At 43.2% G+C, this 22226-nt stretch overlaps 5 protein-coding genes across 15 annotated transcripts; 3 read left to right on the top strand and 2 right to left on the bottom strand.

The window, feature by feature from the left end:
* The first annotated feature begins 1013 nt into the window (after positions 1-1013).
* On the top strand, positions 1014-4088 carry LOC105190392 (DNA replication factor Cdt1). 3 transcript variants are annotated; one of them, XM_011153131.2, is made up of 5 exons: positions 1014-1188; positions 1282-1410; positions 1731-1904; positions 2808-3061; positions 3164-4088. In XM_011153131.2, the coding sequence occupies exons 4-5, from the start codon at positions 2924-2926 to the stop codon at positions 3524-3526; spliced, it is 501 nt and encodes a 166-aa protein (XP_011151433.2). In that variant the 5' UTR covers positions 1014-1188; positions 1282-1410; positions 1731-1904; positions 2808-2923; the 3' UTR covers positions 3527-4088. The 3 variants fall into 3 exon arrangements, with proteins under 3 accessions (XP_011151433.2, XP_025161065.1, XP_011151432.2); XM_025305280.1 differs by lacking the exon at positions 1731-1904; XM_011153130.3 differs by lacking the exons at positions 1014-1188; positions 1282-1410; positions 1731-1904 and adding an exon at positions 2261-2689.
* Positions 3381-5088, bottom strand: LOC112589993 (uncharacterized). Of its 2 annotated transcripts, XM_025305281.1 has the most exons (3): positions 4897-5088; positions 4266-4798; positions 4019-4191 (listed from the first exon to the last, which is right to left on the bottom strand). In XM_025305281.1, the coding sequence occupies exons 2-3, from the start codon at positions 4781-4783 to the stop codon at positions 4077-4079; spliced, it is 633 nt and encodes a 210-aa protein (XP_025161066.1). In that variant the 5' UTR covers positions 4784-4798; positions 4897-5088; the 3' UTR covers positions 4019-4076. The 2 variants fall into 2 exon arrangements, 1 of the variants encoding a protein (XP_025161066.1); XR_003113918.1 differs by lacking the exons at positions 4019-4191; positions 4266-4798 and adding an exon at positions 3381-3448 and having other exon boundaries at positions 4897-4958.
* A 520-nt stretch (positions 5089-5608) lies between these two features.
* Positions 5609-14099, top strand: LOC105190393 (lipoyltransferase 1, mitochondrial). 7 transcript variants are annotated; one of them, XR_003113916.1, is made up of 7 exons: positions 5609-5671; positions 6646-7249; positions 7317-7424; positions 7555-7768; positions 7889-7936; positions 9439-9728; positions 13864-14099. XR_003113916.1 is itself a non-coding variant. In XM_025305279.1 (6 exons), the coding sequence occupies exons 2-6, from the start codon at positions 6722-6724 to the stop codon at positions 8233-8235; spliced, it is 1113 nt and encodes a 370-aa protein (XP_025161064.1). In that variant the 5' UTR covers positions 5609-5671; positions 6646-6721; the 3' UTR covers positions 8236-9047. The 7 variants fall into 7 exon arrangements, 5 of the variants coding, with proteins under 5 accessions (XP_025161064.1, XP_011151436.1, XP_011151438.1 ...); XR_003113917.1 differs by lacking the exon at positions 13864-14099 and adding an exon at positions 12731-12757; XM_025305279.1 differs by lacking the exons at positions 9439-9728; positions 13864-14099 and having other exon boundaries at positions 6646-6861; positions 6946-7249; positions 7889-9047.
* A 209-nt stretch (positions 14100-14308) lies between these two features.
* Positions 14309-16803, top strand: Lipt1 (Lipoyltransferase 1). Its single transcript, XM_011153139.3, has 4 exons — positions 14309-15144; positions 15811-15918; positions 16054-16267; positions 16448-16803. The coding sequence occupies exons 1-4, from the start codon at positions 14611-14613 to the stop codon at positions 16795-16797; spliced, it is 1206 nt and encodes a 401-aa protein (XP_011151441.1). The 5' UTR covers positions 14309-14610; the 3' UTR covers positions 16798-16803.
* A 296-nt stretch (positions 16804-17099) lies between these two features.
* LOC105190396 (leucine-rich repeat transmembrane protein FLRT3) lies at positions 17100-20417 on the bottom strand. 2 transcript variants are annotated; one of them, XM_025305277.1, is made up of 4 exons: positions 19445-20417; positions 19014-19207; positions 18764-18921; positions 17100-18244 (listed from the first exon to the last, which is right to left on the bottom strand). In XM_025305277.1, exons 1-4 carry the CDS (start codon positions 19899-19901, stop codon positions 17632-17634), a joined length of 1422 nt encoding a protein of 473 aa, XP_025161062.1. In that variant the 5' UTR covers positions 19902-20417; the 3' UTR covers positions 17100-17631. The 2 variants fall into 2 exon arrangements, with proteins under 2 accessions (XP_025161062.1, XP_011151442.1); XM_011153140.3 differs by having other exon boundaries at positions 19014-19247; positions 19445-19856.
* Positions 20418-22226: the final 1809 nt, after the last annotated feature.

Below are 22226 nucleotides of genomic sequence, written 5' to 3'. Positions count from 1 at the left end.
TCAGTGAGCGGTTGTAGTACTTGGTCTGTTCTTTTTAGCTGCACTACTGAACTGGTGTAATAAGTTAAAGTGAGAAAAAATATAGTTGTCTCATTCTAACTTATTGTACTAGTTCCGCAGTGCGGCTGAAAAGAACAGACCAATGGAATATACCCATTGGCCGCGTTCAGTAGAACAAAGTGATCAGAGAGCGCTTAGTGATTATTGTCTGTGATTGAAGCATTCTTTTAGATTCTTCACAGACCCAGAAGTATTTACCAATCAGGAGCGAGATTCAGTGGAAAATCTAGTAATGTTGTCCAACTGTTGAGTCTACTGAACGCGGCCATTGGCTGTGTTCAGAAAACACAACGGTTACACAACGGTTGAGTAATTCGTCAACGTTATTGGTCTGAATGTAAGGATCTAACAGTAAAGACCAATAGTTACTAAGTGCTCAGTGAGCGCTTTGTTTTCTGAACGCAACCATTGATACCCTGTTTTTTGTAGCTGCACTGTTGAACTGGTGCAATAAGTTAAAGTAAGACAAATATAGGTTTTCTCACTCTAGTGCTTATTCCACCAGTTCAGCGGTGCAGCTACAAAGAACAGACCAAGAGTCTGTTCTTTATAGCTGCACTGTTGAACTAGTACAACAAGTTAAAATGAGACAACTATATTTTTTCTCATTCTAACTTATTGCACTAGTTCAGCAGTGCAGCTATAAAGAACAGACCACAAGTGCGTCGACCATTTGACAAGTAACAGTAAAAACGCAGGTTATAACGGTTGGTTGTAACCTTATTTACATCTTGTACATCTTATTTACATACTTTTATATATTGATATATGAAAAAACATCGCAGCTCTCGTAATAACGTATTTCAATACGAAGAAGCTGATGTCTCCTAAGAAAAATTCCTTTGATGATGCTCCAAAGTATGATACAATTAAGGAAGAGAAGGTAAAAGATTCATCGTCTTATGAGTTAGAAACTTCAAAGATCTCGACAATGAAGAGACCAACTACTGAGAACTTAAGCTTAAATGACATCAAGGACAGGATCAACAAATCTTCTAGATTGCTGGAGCTGAAAGCTTCCATAGCAAGACTTAAGAGCTATGATCAGCAATTGGAAAAGATACAAAAGTAGGATGACTTCAATAAGTCTCAAATGCAGAAGTTTGAAAAATAGAACTTGAGATTCCTGTGAGATAAATTCTTGTGACCGTATTATTATTTTATGGAGTTTAATGAGTTGAAATTTACGATCTATAAGTATATTTCTTTCTCATTTGACAGCACACAAAAAATGATCAGATTTCCAACCAAGATCTTATCTATTTCAACCAATAGACATTTCAGAAATAATAAACCCTCAAAGGAAATATCACTAAATCCATTAAGCAATCAGCTTATCAAAAATATCAGGTAATTGGTGAAACCAAGACATCATTAATATTGCCTTAATTATAGATTCTCAGCTGAAACATTCAGATTTGTAGAAATAATAATGTTTCTGTATAGAGTCCTTATGTTACAATATATTTGTTTATTAAAATTTTGTTGAAATCTGCATCCAATAATAGCATGGGACTTACTATATTACCAGAGAGGAGAGGGAAATTTTATAACATTTTTTATAACATTTTGCTAGATACTGTCCAGAAGAGAGATTGTTACACTAAATTTCTTTGAAACTACCATGGATTTTGTGTATTTGAATATTATTTTTAATATTTTTGTCATAGAGAAAGTTAAAGAGGAGCATAAGAAATTTTTAATTTTGGACCTTGGAGATTCTGGTAATTATATAAAAAGAGAAGGAGAAGATAAGGCACTGGTGTATTAGGCTTGAAGAAAAAACATAAAGATATCAAGAAAGCTGCTCTAAGCTGAGAAGGCAACTATTAAAGATGTTCCTGGTAAGAATGTCAATATCAATGAGAGTAAGAATATTACCTACAAAATTTAATTCATTAATTCTTTATGTATCAAAATATATAATATTGAAGGCATATTTCAAGACATAGGAATGTTACATCAGGAATTGAAAACATCCATATAAATTTGCCTGTCATGCGTTATGTACAATGATGTAACGTGGTCCTAATTTCGAAGACAAGTAGGACAAAATATTGCACAAGAGGTTTCAGTAACAATGCGTTCAAATATTTGCGAAATTCTTTTTTCGTTCGGTTCCGATGTCGGAAGACTTTGTTGATTGATCAGCACATAACACGAAACAATCGATATAAAAGTGCTTGTTTGGTATTAGTATGGAATTTATATATTGCACGATTTTTGTTCGTGCACCACGATTGTTCTAGTCGCTTCTTAATCTGTTTGTGGACACATAGTTCGTACGCGATCGTGCGGGCAATCTTGTATCGTCTGTCACACGAGAAACACAAATTTTGTTCGAGTTTAGTGATAGGTTTTATTGTGATTTACAACGAAAATTTACTATCCCTAATCGCGACATTCACCGGGCGATACCTTTAACATTTATTGAAATTCAAAGGAGTCATCTTCCTCAGCTACAGTAAATGGCATGTGCCTCATATGCAACAGTGCTTAAGTGTAACAATTCAAACAGTTGTATACAGAATGCATTCATCTTATCCGACTCGTTCTGTAATTAATAAGTTAACTATAGAGAATGGGTATAAGATTTCTCTCACAAAAGATCAAGCAATCAATAGAATATGTAAGCGTCCAATTAAGCCAATTAATTATTGATTGGAATGAGGCATTCATAAAATACCGAATATATTCCATTTATCAATCTTTTTATCATATCCCCTTATTTGTTTTCTTTTTTACAGACAAAGTTAAATCTTTATTTAACTCTGGTTCTCGTATAGCGAAGGCATTGCAGAAACTGGCCGAAGCAAGAATAATCGAGTCAAAATCGATCTCTGCGTCTTCCACACAGAATTCCATGACCCAAATTACAGAAAATAATATTCCGAAAGTTAATAGTGCTATTGTTGATACCCTATCGACTACACAAAATGTCCATCAAGACATATATCTCACTAAAACGTTCAAGGGTATTCCCAAATCTCTACTCGAAAAGGTAAATCGATCAACCAAATGTATATCTTGAGAAGTAACACTTAACATGTTTATTACAACGTACATCTTTTATCTCACGTCTCTTCATGACTTGTAACACTAGGTACGCGCGAGACAGGCGGCTAAAGCGTTAGAGGGAATGACGAAAACACCAAGCGCAGACAAGGAGGCTACATTATACTCGAAACTCCCGCAACTGGCGAAAATACTCCGCAATATTTACATGTCGGAAAAAAAGGGCGTCTTACCAATGGAGACAGTGGTACAACGATTAGATAACTCCTTCAGGATAAAGTTAACGCCGAATGAAATGGATGAACATTTACGGCTGCTGTGTAAGCTATTACCCACTTGGACTAGTATACATAATGTGCGGAAGATCGATTATCTGAAATTGAACAGGAACGCCGATGTCGCGAAAGTGATCAGACGATTGGAGACTTTGGCCAGTGACAAAATCAAATGATATATATATATTTTCATATAGCGCCGCACTCTGCGTATAAGTATGAATATTGTTTTGTACACTTGTATTTGAATTGAATTATATATACAGGGTGCGTACGGTATTTGAGGACAAATTGACGTTAAAACTAATTTGTTTATATTTTTTGCAAAATTTATTATAATTCCATGAAATTTTTACACGACGTTAATTAACTCCTAGACTATACAATTATTCAATAAAATCCCCATTAGCGGCAATAACGGACTCAATCCGGGGTCGGAAACGATTGCATGCCCGAATCAAATGCTCTTTGTTCATTTTTATCATTGTTGTTGTTATAGCATCCTTCAGTGATGAAATATTATTAGGAGGATGTTTATTGGTCTCCCGCTCAACTACGCCCCATACGTAATAATCCATGGGATTAAGGTCTGGGGAGCTAGGTGGCCATAAGTTTGGGGTAATGTGGTCATAGAAATTTTTGGTCATCCAACCTTGTGTCGTCATGGCTTTGTGTGAAGGAGTAGAGTCTTGCTGGAATATGTATGGTCTGTCCCCACGTATACTATCAATCCAGGGTTTCACAACTGTTTCTAAAACCTCGATGTAAGCGGCAGCATTCACCCGAAGCCCCTGACGAAAGAAGTGGGGTGGCATAACATGTCCTTCGTTGCTTACAACTCCTAAAACCATGACAGTTGCTGGAAACTTCGTGTGCATAATAGGGGGAACCTCTGTAGGATGTGAGCATAACCACCTATCATTTCTCCGATTGATTTTTTCTTGGTCGAAATTTTTTGCGTCAGAAAAAAACCACAATATGTTAGGAACTTCAGGGTGCTTAAGCTTGTCCAAAAGACGTTTTCCTCGGATAAGTCTCTGTTTCCGAGTTTGTGCCGACATAAACTGTCCTCTGCGCATAACATAGGATCTATAGCGGAGGTCTTCGTGGACAACTCGACGGATTAGGCTCTCAGAGACATTCAGGTCCCTCGCAATGGCCCTCATGGACTTTGAAGAGCTTTCGTCAACGATCTCTTGCACTTGTTGGACGAATTGTGTATTTCTAGTAGTGTCCGAACGTTCCTCATGTTTTTTGCGTTTTGCAACAGTTTCTACATCGCCAGCTGATGCTTCCAATTCACGACGAACCTTATGTACGAATGATCGGGCGCAATTGAGAAAATTGGAGATTTCTAAATCGGTGTGTTTCGCGCATATAGCGATGATAACTGCATGTCTCTTCATTTCTTGCGTTATTTTATAGTCCTGCATTGATGATTTGATGATCTGACAAGAAAAAAACAAACAAAATTGTTCTCCAGAAATTACATTCACATATATGAGTGTCCTCAAATACCGTACGCACCCTGTATATATATACTTACGATTAACGAAGGTTAATTAACGAACGGAATAACGAATCTTGCATACAGTAGTGGTTAAGATGTTGTTGCTTTTGCTTCAACAGCAATCTCCGGAATTAGTTCATAATGGCCTGAAATAGATTTGGTCTCAATGTTTCATCATCTCATTTACATTTTTGCGGTTTTTCATTTATTATTATTTAATGTATCATTTTGTAGATCTATATATATATATATATATATATTATATAGGTAGTAAAGTATACATTATAGAATTATAAAATATATTGGATCATATTAATATGAGGCTATTTTTTTCTTCTCTCTGGTTAGGATTTCTATGGGAAGGGAGTGGGGGAAGGGCTCTGCCCCTCCCCCGTTTACATGTACTATCTAACACTTTCCGACTAAAAGGAATAGACCATTGGTCTGTTCTTTTTAGCTGCACTACTGAACTGGTGCAATAAGTTAAAGTGAGAAAAAATATAAGGCCTGTTCTTTCTCGCTGCACTGCTGCACTGATGCAATAAGTTAGAGTGAGACAAATATATATTTGTTTCACTCTAACTTATGACATCAGTGCAGCAGTGCAGCGAAAAAGAACAGACCTATTGTCTCATTCTAACTTATTGCACTAGTTCCGCAGTGCAGCTGAAAAGAACAGACCACATAAGTCTCTGTATTACCGGCATGACAGATTTTCTAATCTGGCGTGTGTCATTTTCTCGCAAAGTAGAGCCGAGCGGCTATTTTAACTTTCAGATTCGGCTTCTACACGTCAAAATACACAAGATAGGTGAGTTTGAGCGAAATCCAAGGTGAGGCCCGTCTTCTAAATAATTACCCATTATGAATATTAGAAATTTAATTTAATTTAAGGTTAAATATTTATGTATTTTGCATGATTCAAATTCTACAGGTCTCGACAAAAGCATGCTCATTCGACGTTTTTTGATTCAAAAGATAAATCCTGAAAATTACCATTGGCTGCTAAACGATTAACAAAAGTAATTAATTGTTTGAAGTTTTTCTGAGGTTAGGAAATTTGAACAGTTTAGGTTAAATCATCAGTGATCGGTGAATAATATAAGCATGCACTGTAGGATAAATCGCGTGCGAAATTTTAATTTGCATGATCCTATATTTTGTATATATATTGTTTACCAGTTTTAACTACAACATTCCTAACATTTGTAAGAAATATAATTTTTAAGAAATATATGTAAGAAATATAAAATTTGTAAGAAATATAATTTTTTTACTATATTATATGATTACACCCAAATGTAAATGCTTATATAATTATTATGTAAATGTAAATACTTATAATTATTAAGTAAATGTAAATAATTATATAATTATTATTATTATTATCATTTTATATGATGTTTATAATATTGATAAATCTTAATTACAATCAAATATTAAAAATAGATACATGTGTCGTAAGAGCATCAACATAAATATGAAGAAGTATCTAATCTCGTATTATGACAGCTTTATTAAATGAATGATAGGCAGGCAATAGAATAAATAATATTGAATAACAAATTTTTCTAATATCCTTCTTATAGCATATTACTCAAACATATTACACATATGCATATTTATAACATTATTTGTTCAAAGTGTAGTATCTATTAAGTCATACTATTTTATTAAATGATATGACTTGATAATCCAATTTCTTTCCTATCACAACCTTGTTCTTAGTACAAAATACATCATTATCCATGAAATAAATACTGATATCAAGAACGTGTATTGCAGAAATGTTAATCAAATAATCCAACAGCCTACTTGACTACTTGGAATATAGACGGACGATTCTTCTTTCTCACACGCAATGCCTCTATTTAAGAGATTGATTGTCATGGCCAGGAGCCAAGTGATCTATAGTAAAATTCAACAAACCAAATATATGTCGACTGTCATCAAGAGTAAAGGTGACGACAAGATGATTTCTTCTGAATCGCCAATCAAAAAGTCAGTATTTGTATCGCAATCCATGGATGTATTTACCAATCTGGCATGGGAGGACTGGCTGTATCGCAATTATGACTTCACCAGTCACCATGTGCTACTACTCTGGAGAAACAATCCTTGCATAGTGTATGGGCGTCATCAGAATCCGTGGAAAGAGTGCAATGTCCAAAAAGCTAAAAAGAAAGGAATAACGTTAGTGAGGCGGAACAGCGGCGGCGGTACTGTTTATCACGATAATGGTAATCTCAACTTATCCTTCTTCACACCACGAGGGAGATATAATCGAAAGTACAATTTACACATAATTACGAGGGCACTGTTTCGTGAATGGCGCTTGGAGAGCGTGATCAACGAGCGCGACGACATTGTCGTCGACGGAAATTATAAGGTATCCTTAAACGTAAAATATCTATAAACGAATCGTTTCACCGATCGTAATACAAAACTTTTTATAGGTATCTGGAACAGCTGCAAAATTAGGACGACCTAATGCTTATCATCATTGCACGCTATTAGTCGGTGTGGATAAGAGCAATCTGAAATTAGCTCTTGAAAGAAAAGAGGTACAGAAGGCGTCAATAATGCTTTTTGGTTTGTGTAAAATTATATTTAAGCCAGAAGATAGTAACTTGAAAATTTTGGTTTCAATAACTTGCATGTGAAATATATATCGAGGATTGAATATATTTGCAGAATAATATCCTTACGAATGCAACGACTTCCATAAGTTCTCCAATAAAGAATTTGAACGACGTGAATCCAAACATCAAAATGGATAAACTTATAACTGTCGTTGGTAAAGAATATTTGCGTACAAACGCTCTCGTTCTTGAAGATGAAGGACATGTCTTGTCTGAACAGCAGATGGAGTTCCAGCTTATCAATCCAACGGAAGATTTGTTCACTGGTATGTAACGGAAAATAGCTCTTTCATTCAAGAGATATTCTGTTGATAAAACGCAATAATCAAGCGTAAAATTATAAACTAATAACGATTGTAAAGCGTCTCAGTAAATCTGTATTGCAGGATTGGATGAGTTGACGGGCGTGTTTCGCTCCTGGGACTGGAATTTTGGTAAGACACCGAAATTTACGGCCACTCGAACGTTAGAAATTACCAATCACGATGATAAAGTGTATTACGTGAATTTGCACGTGGATGTACAGAAAGGTCTCGTGGAGCAAGTCAAGATGAGCTTGCCTGATGGATTAGCTTCGATAGATTTCGATCAAGATGCGAGCGCGATTAGCAATTTTTGCGGCATAAGATACGACCATGAAATAATAGAAAATATAATCGCCGCGATTGACTGTAAATGCGTCACGCTGAGAAGTCAAGTCGAAGACAAGAGCAACATAATTATCAAACAATAATGGGACAATTGTAGTTATTCTTGTAGTTTTATTATCTTCAAAATAGTTAATTAATAGAAATAGTTAATTGAACGACATCTAAAGCACACACTACTTGCTGGATGTAGTGATGTGATTTAATGAACATAATTTAATAAATAATTATCGATTCTTCAGATAGCTGTATATATGTATATATGTATACAAATGACAGGTATATAATAATTTATGTTCGCACGTTATTGTGCACAGCAAAGAGAATAAGAAAATCTGTTATTCATGGTACTACCAGTAGTCACCGATCAATGCAATATTCATTTATTAAGGATGTCATAATAAAATGTTGTTACTTTTATCTTGCAAGTAAAATCCTTCAATTTTTGTACTATAATCTAGAATAAGCTACAAGTACACATTATCTATTACACGAATATGTTTAATTTTCTAATTACGGTGTCCACACGTACTAAATTGATTAAACAAGGTAATTGGTTCGTCATCGGTTTATAATCGCATCCCGAAAATCTTGACTGGCGATAAACAAACAATAAAGGCATATAAAAGAGAAAAGAGGACAAAAGGAAAGAAAAAAGCAGAACTTTGTCCGTCGTGAGAAAGATTTTATTTTTCTCTTTGTTTATATGTTATATTAATACATATCGCGCGTAGAAGCGTGGATAACTATATGATAATCAACACTGTGCTTTTCTATATTCGTCTGTCCTCGTTAATATCGTTTGCCGCGATATCGACGACAAGATATCTTCCTCCGGGCGAGCCGTGAATGTGAAGTGTAAACACGTTACACGGTGTAAAAATCCGATGTAAAAATTCATCACAACGGCACGATGGTATTTCATGTTTTCGTGCGGTCTCCTTATCGTGTCGCATTAAGAGAAGAAATTGTACGCTCGCGGATTCCGCTCGCGTGTAAACGTGGCGGAGATTTCTTCGTCGTTATCATGTTTTGTCCGACAGTCACATTGATTATTGAAAGTTATTGCCGATCGGTATTTTTAATTTTAGACGATCGTTTCCTCGAATCTGTCGATCCAGATACACAGTTTGACATGTATCAATCATGTGATGCAAAAAGAAATCCGCGCTTCGAGAAAAACAACAAATCACGATCGGATTAATGATCTTTTTGTAAATCACGCTCGTGTCGGTGACGTGTGCGATCGACTCATTAACATCGACTGCTCAACCTTCACTGTGATGCAGGTGCAGCGAGACTTTGGCTTACTTATGACGGCTGGTTCTTCCGCACGCTCGAGAGCAGCGGAGCGCTTTTTGCCGGACGTAACGGAGGGCCCGCGAGCGAGCTGAGCCGTCACTGAGTTTACAAGAATCACGATCTGGACACATCAAATTGATTCCGGTTTCGATCCCACTTCTGCATCGGAGTACCACTTGCGGCACAGACGGGACGGGAATACCTCTGGTAAATACCGAGCTCTCCAGTCAATCGACTTTGCTGCAACCTTATCCGGACTTTGGAACCCACACTCTCTGTAAGTCGACCATTGCGTCTGTATTTTTTACATCTCTCGCCATTTATCTCTCCTAGCCTCCTCGTTCTCTCGCTCGCTCTCTTGAGATCTGCCCCGCTCCCGCGAACTCTAAATATATCCTCTCTTCGATCTAAGTGCGCGAAGTCGACGAAGTAATCAAACCACGGACTAAATCGAAACGATCTGTTCCTTTTTTTTACTTGTCGACGCAACGTCACGCGATGTCACGCGAAATCAGCAGGGTCCGAGCGAATCGTGCGTGTCCGACGCTTCGAGATCGCGAGAGCGCGAGAGAGCGTGGAGAAGAGGCATGTGCATGGATGTGCGCGACGTTTGATTCCACATCGGGACTCGAATCATCCCTTTTCTTTTTGTTTACGCACGCGTATAAATATCCGGCACGAGTCGACATCGCTGATCCGAGAGGCGGAATAACACGCGCAGCGTTATCTATTTTATCTGCAGACCTTAATTGCCCCCTCTCATAGTAAGCGATAGTAATTGACACGTGAACAAGACTTTCCATAATCGGAACGACGCAGCATATAGACACACGCAGTGTGTCGTAGACGATATTGAAAGTGCGCATATGCATATGAGCATGTATAATATACGACGAATAAACACGGGAGAGCGCGGGATCACGCCGAGCCCCGAAGGCGACGAACGATAACGTTCACGTTGTTTACCGCGACAATCATCGCGGCGATCGGGGTGTGTATATAGGGTGTCACCCATACCAGCCGAGATTCTTTTGTAAACGCGACATCTTGGAGAGAAATGTTTCAGGCAAAAGTTCGATGGTTTCAAGGGGGACATAAAACAATTGTATCAGTTAATTTACAGATCATGCCACTTGTCGAGATATTCACCGATCACGATTCACAATTTTCTTAAATGGAAACCCCAATTTTTTATTGCATCATCTTTCTCTACTAATTATTTCGAACAACTTTCGTCTGAAACATTATTTTATTTTTGCCTAATATTTTTTGAGGAAAACTTGGCAACTTTTTTAACATTTAACTTACGATATCTCGCTGACTATTTGTCGGAAGAAAAAATAGTATTGGACTTTTTTACTCTATTTAGTCTCAAGAATATATTGTTACAATAGTGCCCTAATTTTTGTTAACTTATCAATTTTCGAAAATTTGAAGATTATCAAACTAACAACAGTCAGGGCGCTATTGTAATAGTATATTCTTGACAGCAAGTAGAATAAAAAAGTCTAGTACGACTTTTTCTTCCGACAAATAGTTAGCGAGATATCGTAAGCTAAAGAATTACCAAGTTTTCCTTAAATATCTCAAGAAATATCAGGCAAATGGAAAAAACGTTCCAGACAAAAGTTGTTCAAATTAATTGGTAGAAAAAGATGATATAATAAAATTGGGGTTGGGGTTTCCGTTTAAGAAAATTGATGATCAGTGAGTATCTCGAAAGTGGCGCCAGACATGAAACAAACTGATATAGTTGTTTCATGTCTCCCTTCAAACCAAACAACTTTTGTCTGAAACATCTCTCGATTTAACGCGGTGTTTCTGAGATATTTGAGTGGATCCTTTAAAATGGGACACCCTGTATATATATATATATATATGCTGCAAAGTGCGAGTCCTCGCGTTTGGATCGAGGTTGAAATAAACGCCGACGAAACCCTGCGCGAAAATGGTCGGCTCATCCAGAAATCGCTGATTCGATATCGGAATAATCGATCGACCTTCGCCGTTCGTTCGATGGGCTCAAAGATCGCGCTCGATTTGAACGATCACACACCCCTCCGGGAATCCCTCACTCGTAACATGATGAACGTATGATGTCTACGGGCGAGTATCATTGTGAATCGCTTCGTCTATTCGTTGGTCTATTCGCGTAGAGCCATCGCCCTCGAATGGGCGGAATGACTGTCTCGATGCTTATTAGATCAATAAAACGCGCGGCACGCGTTGTATTCGCGAATATTAACGCGAGTCATTGTATTGAATGAGTGCAAAAGTTTTTACGGCTTTTCCGAAGGTGCCGCGACTGACCCAGTTTCACGGCAGCGCTTGCGAGTACCAGAAGCGGCGGAGAACAATGGCGATTGTTTGAACGTGGAGGAAATGATAAAATTATTTGGTTTTCGATAAGATCGACTCGGTCTGTTTTTTCCGTCGCGAGTCCCATCAAAACTTTCGCACTCGCTCGATAATAATTCAGCGCTTAAACATTTGACGAACACGACCAGACACGGCGATCTTTATGAAAGAACAGAATGAATCGGTGAGTCGTACACGTGATAAATACGAATGAGTCTGCGCAAACAACGTTCGTGACAGAATAACACGAGAACGAAATGGCGCGTAATGGCCACGTCATTTTGTAAGTTTTACTCGAAAAGTTGTCTTCTGCGTGTTATCTCTCTTACTCGGCATACAATAATAAAATACACGCGGAATGTAGTCTCGTCGCTTCAACAATGAAAGATATAAATAAACGTTGTGTAGAATGTTGTGTAGTATGCCGATCTGATCAATATTACTGAAAAACAAAAGCCGCGCTAGTCGAAGGTTAGGTGCGTGCGAAGCGGCGAGAAGAGCGTCGCACGCATTTCATTCATGTACATACGAGGGGTGGTCCCAGAAGTACCTGACCTGACGTATAGATAGCGGTTGTTGTTTGAAAAGAATGACTGTGGTAGAAAGTACCAACCTTATAAAGCTTAAGGGCCAGAGCAGAGACTTCTGCATAACGCATAATACACAACGCATAAGAGAATCAACCAATCAGAGTTCTTCATTTCTGTCCTGAGGAGGGAAATGAAGAAAACTAATTGGTTTATTCTCTTATGCGTTATGTATTATGCGTTATGCAGAAGTCTGTGCTCTGGCTCTAAGTTTGAAGTTTGACGACGCTACGTTTAGTATTAGTTTGGCAGCCATCAATAGTGAACGCTCTCGAAGTGAATTTGCAAACATGGAAAAAATTGGTCATCGTTATGTGATACTTTCATTTGAAAGGCCTCAGTCCAACCAATATGAAAGCGCGGAGCTAGATTCTACTCTGGGGGAGCTGCTCCTTCGTTTACAACAGTAAAATATTGGGTGGCAGAGTTTAAACGAGGCCGTACGAGAGCTGCCAAGACGAACATCGCAGTGATCGACCAAACGAGGTGACCACGTCAGACATGGTGAAGAAAATCCACAAAATGGTATTGGATGACCGTCGACTGAAAGTGCGCGAGTTACGTAGCACAGACATGGTAGACATTTCAAAAAGTGCTGCACATCGCATATTGACTGAAAATTTGGACATGAGAAAGCTGTGCGCAAGATGGGTGCCGCGATTGGAACAAAAACAGCGTCGTAAGGATGTTTCAATCGAGTGTTTGGCGAAGTTTCGCAGCAATAAAGCCGAGTTTTTGCGTCGATTCATAACCATGGATGAAACATGGGTCCATCACTTCACACCTGAGACGAAGGAACAGTCAAAACAATGGATTGAAAAGGGAGAATCCCCTTTCGACGATTCCCACTATAAACAGGGTATCGAAGCTATTGAACATCGCTGGGAAAAGTGTATTGAGCTATGAGGAGATTATGTAGAGAAATAAAGATATTTTTTTCCAAATTTTTTGTGCTTTCTTTGTTAGGTCAGGTACTTCTGGGACTACCCTCGTATTTCGATGACATAACGAAGCGCACGAAGAGGAGAAAAAGAAAAAATCGCCAAACTCCCATGTCCCGCCGGCACTCACGGCTATAAAGTTAATTTTATCGCGAGCTTGTGTTCGCGAATTAACGCAATCTGCGTAGCCAGTCGTGCCGCGAACGAGGCTGCCGATAACGCGACGACAGATCAGCGAACTTTTTCCCGATGACGGGGGGTCCTTATCGCGCTATTTACGCGCCTGGGGCAAAATTCGGTCGCGCGTGGGGATGGACGGCGAGCGCGGACGGAGGCGTAGACGAGGAGGGCCGGCGTCATCGGCGGCAATATCACGTGCTGGTCAGCTGTACTTTGCGCTCCGAACCTCAGATAACCTAACCTAACCTCCCGCACATGTCGAAAGGACCTCCCATCTGTGCCCCCACCACGCCTCCCAGCATCAAGTACGTGGATGCGCTGCGCTAATATAATATCAAATCCGAAGGCTTGAGCACCCATTACGAATTGGCGACTCGAGCACGACGTCTTCTACGTGTACCCGCGCACCGACCTCGCTCGCATCGCTCGACAACAACGACGACGACGACGACGACGACGGCATTGTGAGACGGCCGCTTCTGTGCCTTTCATCGGCATCGACGTGTCATCAAAGTCGACAAACACCAGCCACCCACCGTCCAGCGTTACGCAGCCGTAACGGAAGTCGCAGGCAGACCGGACTCACCTCGGCAGCGGGTAAATTTAACTCGGTTCAAACTGTCAACACACAGAGGAATGCAAAAAGACTGTCGAGATTGTCTGGGTATCCGGTACCGCATCAACACCCTGGACCAGACCTGGAAGTGGTTGCATCAGACCATCGCCCTGCACGACTACCTGATTTCCATAACTGCCAGCCAGACCAACGTCTTTAGGCGTTCCCGTTGTTAGAGGCCACTCTCTGTTCACCGAGAGATTGACCGTTAACTCAAGGCTGATACGTGCGACACGAGGTATATTAGGAAAAGAAAAAAAGATATAAATACACCTCGCGCTATATATATACACTCATTAGACTCGAAGACTGATAACATATATCGGTAGTCCACGTCGCGGTTTAACATCAAAAGAAAAGAAAAGGAAAGAAAAGAAAAGAAAAGAAAAGAAATAGGTAGTCCGGCGGGGAAGAAAGAGGCAAGACACTTGAAGCGTAACCGGCAGACCCTCGGTCGTTTCTTCGCTCTCCGACAGGATGTCGCTATTCGGTAGACTGACCCTCATCGCCAGACGCTGCGTATCCCGCGACGGGGTCCAGCGCGGCTCCAGGTACGCGTCGACCTACGCCGACTACACCAACGACGGCGACGACGGCGCTCCGTCCGAGCCGTCGATCAGAAAATCAGTATTCATATCGCAGTCTGCGGATGTGTTCACCAATCTGGCGCTCGAGGACTGGTTCTACCGCAACTACGACTTCAACGATCGCCATATGCTGCTGCTCTGGAGAAACGACCCCTGCGTGGTGTACGGGCGTCACCAGAACCCGTGGAAGGAGTGCAACGTCCAGGCGGCCGAGAAGAGAGGGATCGCTCTGGCGCGGCGAAACAGCGGCGGCGGTACCGTTTACCACGACAACGGCAATCTCAATCTGTCCTTCTTCACGCCGCGGGAGCGGTACAACCGCAAGTACAACCTGCAGATCATCACGAGGGCACTGTTCCGAGAGTGGCGGCTGAAGAGCGTGATCGACGAGCACGATGACATCGTCGTCGAAGGAGACTACAAGGTACCCTTCAGCCGCAAGCTGCGAATAATCGCTTTGTGTTCTCTCTTTCGTCGCACCAAGTTTTGCTCTCTTCATGAACGCACTCCGCGATGGAGAGACGGAGTTTCAACGAGAAACCGCATGCTATTGCGTTCTCTCACCGTTCTGACGCTTAAGCGAAAGAAATTCGGAAAATAACACGAAATGAGCACATCGATCACCGTTAAACCGATATCGAGTATTAGCTGCGCTTATTGCTTATTGCTGATGAGGCGAAAGCAAACGGAATAGACGTGACGTCAGAGTCTCGGTTGTTGTTATCTGCCAAGTGTCTTTTAGTAGACGCTCATGTTTCACAAAAATCGCTTCAAAGTACGACTAATTATGTTTTACATGGTAGCGCGCGATACGAGCGATGTAACGAACGAGAGAAAGATGTTGTTATCGCATCTCCTTGCGAAACTATATATGTTTACTTCGGCGTGCATCGCACATTTATTTATTTTCGTGGCTGGCTATCGGATTTCGCCTCGATAAGGCCGTACATCAACGCGCGGTATCGCCGTGCGATAAAGCTTACCGTCTATGAAAAAAATTTCCCCGTCGACTCGCGAAAAGCGGAGCGAGAAGCAACTTCACCTCTGCCTCGTCGATCATATTTTATTAATTATATTGCAATGTTTACAGATATCCGGGACAGCTGCGAAGTTGGGCCGACCGAATGCTTATCACCACTGCACGCTGTTGGTCGGTGTGGATAAGGACAATCTGAACTTGGCTCTCGAGCGAAAAGAGGTAGAGTTTTCTCCGATATACTAGAGCGTATATTTTGTTCTCCTCGCGGAACGCAAAACGCTTTCGTAACGCAGCAACGGTGGATGGCCGCAGCGGTATTGCGACATCGATGTTACATTACGAATGCATTTTCAGGATGACATCATCACGAATGCGACAACTTCTGTGCATTCTCCAATAAAGAATCTGCTTGACGTGAACCCGAACATTCGAATAGATAAACTTATAACCGCTGTCGGCAATGAGTATCTGCGCACCGACGCTCTCGTTCTTCAAGATGGAGGGCAAAAGTTGCTGCAGAAGCAAATGGGATTCCAATTTATCAATCCGAGCGAAGGCTGGTTTCCTGGTACGTTCGAAACAGACGCTGATTATTTAAAAATAAATATTGTATTATTAGAAACATATATCGCCGAAGATAACGGTTGAGTGTGAGATAATTTCAAACTGTTTGTATCGAGCGCGCGGTATTACCGACGGTGAAGTAATCAGACGATATTGGCTTCAAAATATTCCGATGGATTTGCAGGATTGGATAAGTTGACCAACGACTTTCGTTCCTGGAGCTGGAATTTCGGTAAAACACCGAAATTCACGGTCACTCGGAAATTCGAAGTCACCGCACACGACGGTAAGGTGCATCGTTTGAATTTACGTTTGGACGTGCAAGACGGCATCGTGGAAGAGGTCCGTATGAGCCTGCCCAACGAATTGGCATCGGCCGACTTTGATCAGGACGCGAGCGTGATCACTAATTTATGCGGCACGAGATACAATCACGAAATAACCGATGACATAATCGCTGCGATCGGTTGTAAAATCGACACGTCAAACACGATTCACACCGAGGACCAAAGCAACGTAATGGTTACGCAGTAGATCGGACATAATCACGCGTGTACTTACTACTTTTTTCTTGTGTTCAAACAAGGGTAATTGAGAGAAACAACATTCCGGGATATCTGTCTTAACGCAAAGCGATGTGACTCGACATAACTTAACCCGTAACTGCTGTTCTCCGGTCAATTTGACCATTGCACTATTTGAAATTTAAATAACGCGGTTAATTTTCTAGTTACGTATTCATCCGTCAGTGTATTTTCTTACATTCTGAATGTCAGTCGACTGATATACGCGCAGTTGTGTGGTCGTGTTATTTGTCAAGATATTCATCAATTCCGTTTCCTACCGTTCACCGGTCAATTTGACCGGTGAACAGTGTGCGCGTACTTAAAATGGCTTCACAGCAGTTACCGGTTAACAAGTAATATTATCGCTTATTAATATGTAGTATGTAAATGTACGTGTGATATATATATATATATATATATACACATACATATTACGTTTTTTATATGTGTATAGTATTTTATATATCCGTAGAAAATATGAAAGAGGTTTGTTATTCGGCAGTATATTGGACGTTATCAATGCAATATGTTTACTTAATATACGATGTTTATTTAAATATGTCATAATAAAAGACTAGACTCTAAGAATGCGTACTCGTGTCGATGCTTCCGCGAGTAATCGTAAATAATTCTACAATCTTTTTGCATTACTGAGAATGTACACATATCAGTCGGCTTCATCGGCGTCTACACGATAAGTGTGAAGTGTTTCAGACGCGTCGCACGTGCCCATTCCAACGAGCAAGTCGACAATCGTTTCAAACGATTCTCGAAAGTAACTCGGCTGAAAATAATAAGCTACCTAAGTACGCGCTGCGCTGTTATTCGTATTCACCGAGGGGCTGCGATAAAGTCCCGGTCGCGACATCACTTCGCGATACGGCGGCGGCGGAGTGCCTGGACAAGATCTTGTCTCATGTCTTGTCTCATTGTCGTTGAAGGCGGGATCGTCAAATTGCCATAGATTCTGTAGCAGTGAAACTCTCTGAATATCGTTGTTCCTTCGTTCGCGATATCGGCGACAACATATTATCCTCTTCGTCAGCCAAATGTAAGTCGTAAACGTGGCGCAAGCGCTGCCGAGCAAAAATCCAAACACGAAGAACCAATACGGCGAGATGGCATTTAGCGTTTTTGTCAAATCTGACTCCGCTGTCGCGTTACCGCAGATACTCGCGTCTTTTATCGTCGGCACAGGCGTAAGATCCTTCCTCGGTGTTAGCGCGTTCTTCGTGTTTACGTTTGCGATTATCGACGGTCGATGTTTCTCATACTTCACGTGCGGATCGTAGACGATCATCTTCTCAAATTTTTTCGGCCCTGTATTCTTGCCGCACACCGTATCGTGTTCGATGTTTTTGCCTGTCAGATACAGCTCCAAATCGTGCATAAGTTTGTTGCAAGACCAGGGATTTCTTTAACAAATTATAATAACACTTTGAATGATTTCCAAACGCTGCCGAATTATTAACAATCTACGAGTGATGTAAAAAGTAACTCAATTTCACCAACAATTATTTCTTATTGGCAGATTAAACAAAAGTAAATTCGTATAGTTGTCTAAAATAATAAAGTGATAGATGTATCAGGTTAATTTTAAGGGTTGACGATGGAATGAATTGTTCATTATTTATTACTTAAATTGTTGCAATCAAGCTACCGTTTTCCACCGTTTGCTGCAACTTTGCCCCATCTGGCAATAAATGGATTCTACGGTAAAAAAAAAAAAAAAAAAAAAAAAAGAAAGAAAAACTGATCTTTATAGAAGCAATCCATTCATCGTTAACCTTCAAAATGTTAACCGAAACACTTAATACATAATACAAACATGTGAATCATTGAAGCGTAATATATTCTTAAGGATACCAAGAAATTTATAACGCTATATACGCACAATGCATGAAACTATGTAAATTTTTCGCTCGTCGTCTTACCCTGTTATCGCCAATTGTCTCAATTTCAACGGTTGTAACGTAATGCTGTCCAACTGAATCATCAGGTTGTTGGAAAGATCAAGGCTCCGAAGATGCGAGAGTCCAGCGAATGTGTCCGCTGGAATGTAGCTAATTTGGCACGAGTCCATAGCTAGATTCTAAGTGCAGTAATATTTTGAGGATATCAATAAGGAAGGAACGCGATGCTCTAAGAGCAGAATATCATTGATAAAAATATTGTCATTGTTACCATGAGCGAAGGAGACCGCAGCTTCGGCACATGAGAATTGAAGTCGTTCCTCGACAGCTGGAGAATCCGCAAACTCGCCGTCGGGACGAAAGTCTCCGCGTGAAGGTAATGCAGGCGATTTTGCGACAGGTCCAGAACCGCCAGCTCGAGCAACCCGTCGAAAGCGCGCAGGCTGATGTCGCTGATCGCGTTCGCTGAGAGATTGAAGTACTTGAGCTTCGACAATCCTATGTTCTACGGGTACACACACAAACACGTGAGACACAGCGAGCCTTCAGTCGGCTCGAGACAAATGCTTCAACGATGGGCGATTTGCGCGCCAGGGACCGTCGACCGAAGCCGTTCTCGGGACGGCCGAGGATCTCCCGCGGTCGCGGAATTCCAGCGGGAAAGGAAAGGAGCGCGCGATGGCGGCGCTCGTTCGTACTCACCGTCAATTCGTAATCGTTCAATTCGGATATCGTGTTGTTCGACACGTCCATCGCCTGCACGTCGCTCGGCGCACCTGTATGAATACTGTAAAGATGGCGGCCGGTGCAGGAGACGCGCTGCAATTCGTACCACGTATCGCACGCGCAAAACGACGGGCACGAGCCGGCGACGGCGAAGCGCGTCGACGCGCCGTTTGCGAGCGCGTCGAGGACGAGAGCGACGAGTAGAGTCTCGAGCACTTGGCGCGTCATGCCGCGGCAGCCGTCCGATCAAAATGCGAAGCGGAGGATCGAGCGCGACGTTCGGCGGATCATCCTTGTCATCCGGTAATTTCACGTCTGATACGCAACGTCGGCCGCGCTCTTGGCGAGGCACGAATCCCCGTTTCGTGTGTCGGCGTAATCTTATCTCGCCAATTCTCGTATGACGAAGCGCGCGTATATCGAGGCGCGTCATGCCCGCTCGGCCTTATCCTGTTTATACTTTTTGCCTTCTGCGAATCGACCGAGCGATAGAGACAGACGGGTATCTTCGATAAGTCGCGTCACGGGAAAACGGCATTTCGGCGCTCCATTTCGGACGGTCCTCTTCTCCCTCTCCCCTCCTCCCCCAGGTCCTCGCGATTTTCCCGCAAAATCGCGCTGCGGGAGACGCGCGCTCGACGAAAGCGAAGAACAATGGCCTACGCCGAGGCGTTTCTTGGAAACAGTACTTTACCGCAAACCAGGAGGAACCACCGCGGCGCGCGATAAACTCTGCGCGCCGCTTACCGAGGAACTTTGCGCGCTCGCCGCTCTCGGTTTTAGCGGGACAGCCCGGACAAAAGAGGGATCCTCCGACCATTCGACGAGAGCCGGCGTAAGCGAGCAGGCGAGCAGGTTCAGCTGACTTGGAGCGCGCGCTCGAGATATACAGTTCGGCTCTGTATTTAAATGACTTTAAATGCGGCGCCGGTGGGTCAATACGGCATTTAAATGATTACGAAACGGTAAATCCGCTCTCTCTCTCTCTCTCTCTCTCTCTCTCTCTCTCTCTCTATCCTTGGCTCCCCGGCTCCCCCTCTCTCTCTCTTTCTCACTCTCTGCCTCTGTCTCTACCTGCAGTGCTCGGCGGATCCGCTCGATTTTTTGCCGGCGGGTCGCAGCGTGGTGTTTACAGTTTTTCAAAGCGGAACCAGCCGATGTCAACACGACGAGCAGCTTCGCTCGCCGCGCAATATTGCATGCTTACTGCGCGTAATTGTCGGGTTTCAATCGCGGTAACTCGTAACTTTACGGGCGAATCCTCGATCCGCTCACATTATACGCTCGGATCAACGCAATCGCGCGAGTCCCGACATATTCAACGCGCCGGCGTTTCGCCGAGAATCCGCCGGGCGGACGACGCGCGGAAAGATCGCGGAATCGTCGAGCGCGGGTCAAAGGGGCGGGGAGGGGGGGGGGACAGGGCGAGGAAGCCAGCCGCGGCGATTTTGGCAAACGACGCTCCCGATTACTCCACTCGGCATTTCTCTTCCGTACCTACAGCAAGGGTCAGCGATACTCGAGAGGGAGAGAGAGAGAGAGGGAGGGAGGGAGGGAGAGAGAGAGAGAGAGAGAGAGAGAGAGAGAGAGAGAGAGAGAGAGAGAGAGAGCTAACAGCAAGCAGCGCGGCATTGCGCAACGCGTCCACGGAAATAAATCTAGGATAAGCTGCTGGGAACGCGTGGACCGTTGCCTTCGGCCTTAGCCATTCGCCGGTCTATCTCCTCTCTGCCAGCCTTCCCCCGCCCTTCCTGGCCGCCTGCTTGCCGGCCGCGCAACATCTTCCGGCCATTTTCAATCGCTCGCTCGGTCGCTCGCGGCCGCGTAACGATCGCGTAACGCAGCCTCACCTCTGGCGAGCGAGAGCGCGACGCCGCCGGGCGGCCGATCGATCGATCGGCCGACGCGCGCGGCAAAAGGTCTCGAAAGATCCCAAGAGCCGGCGGATTATTCATGATCGAGATGAAGACTCGACGATGGCGACGATGATGACGCTAGCGGGATGTCGTCCGACATGGGCGACACGGGGCCGACGAGCGGGTTCGCCGGTGAATTGAGGAAAAGCGCGCTTACTACGCATCGGGTGGACGCGAACGACGCGTCGTGCCGGGAGCGGCGGCTCTCCAAGACCATCCACACTCTTCCGCGTTTCGTCACTGGCGCCCTCAGCTGACGGCGCGTCCTCACACAGCTGCGCGTGTGCATACGTGCGCATTCCTCAGGCGCGCCGCCGCGCCAACGGCAAGTCGACGGATGTGTCGGCATCCGGCTCGATCGGAGTCGGAGGAGGACTCGCTCGATCCCGACGCGCCGCGCGAGCTGCTGGCCGCGACAGGACGACCGGATGATGGATCTCGCGATCGGGCGCAACGAGAGAGCGACGCAGACAGAGCCTCGGGAACGTCGCAGGCGCAGGCGATTCCGCCTCGGCGGAGCGTTCCTCGCCGCTCCGTGTCCGCGAGGCGAGGCGAGCGCGCGCGCAGACGCTCCACTCTACTCGCCGTGTGTCGTCAGCGGGCGACTCAGCTGACGCAAAATGGCCGACCAGCGCTGACAGCTGAAGCTGCGAGCGCGCTTTTCTCTGCGGAAACGCGACGCGCGATGCCACGCGGCCCGACCGCGCGACCGATCCGCGCGTATCCGGAGCTCGGCGGCCGCGGGCCGCCGCAGCGGGGCGTATTTCGCGGGCAATTCCGCGCAGTATGGTATCGCGGCGGCGAGACAGAGAGAGAGAGAGAGAGAGAGAGCGGCATGTCTA

Source organism: Harpegnathos saltator, unplaced genomic scaffold (genome assembly GCF_003227715.2).
Source record: "Harpegnathos saltator strain DR-91 unplaced genomic scaffold, Hsal_v8.6 scaffold688, whole genome shotgun sequence".
Taxonomy (NCBI): domain Eukaryota; kingdom Metazoa; phylum Arthropoda; class Insecta; order Hymenoptera; family Formicidae; genus Harpegnathos; species Harpegnathos saltator.
The sequence above is the reverse complement of the archived record's forward strand: the minus strand, read 5'-3'. Positions and strand labels throughout refer to the sequence as shown.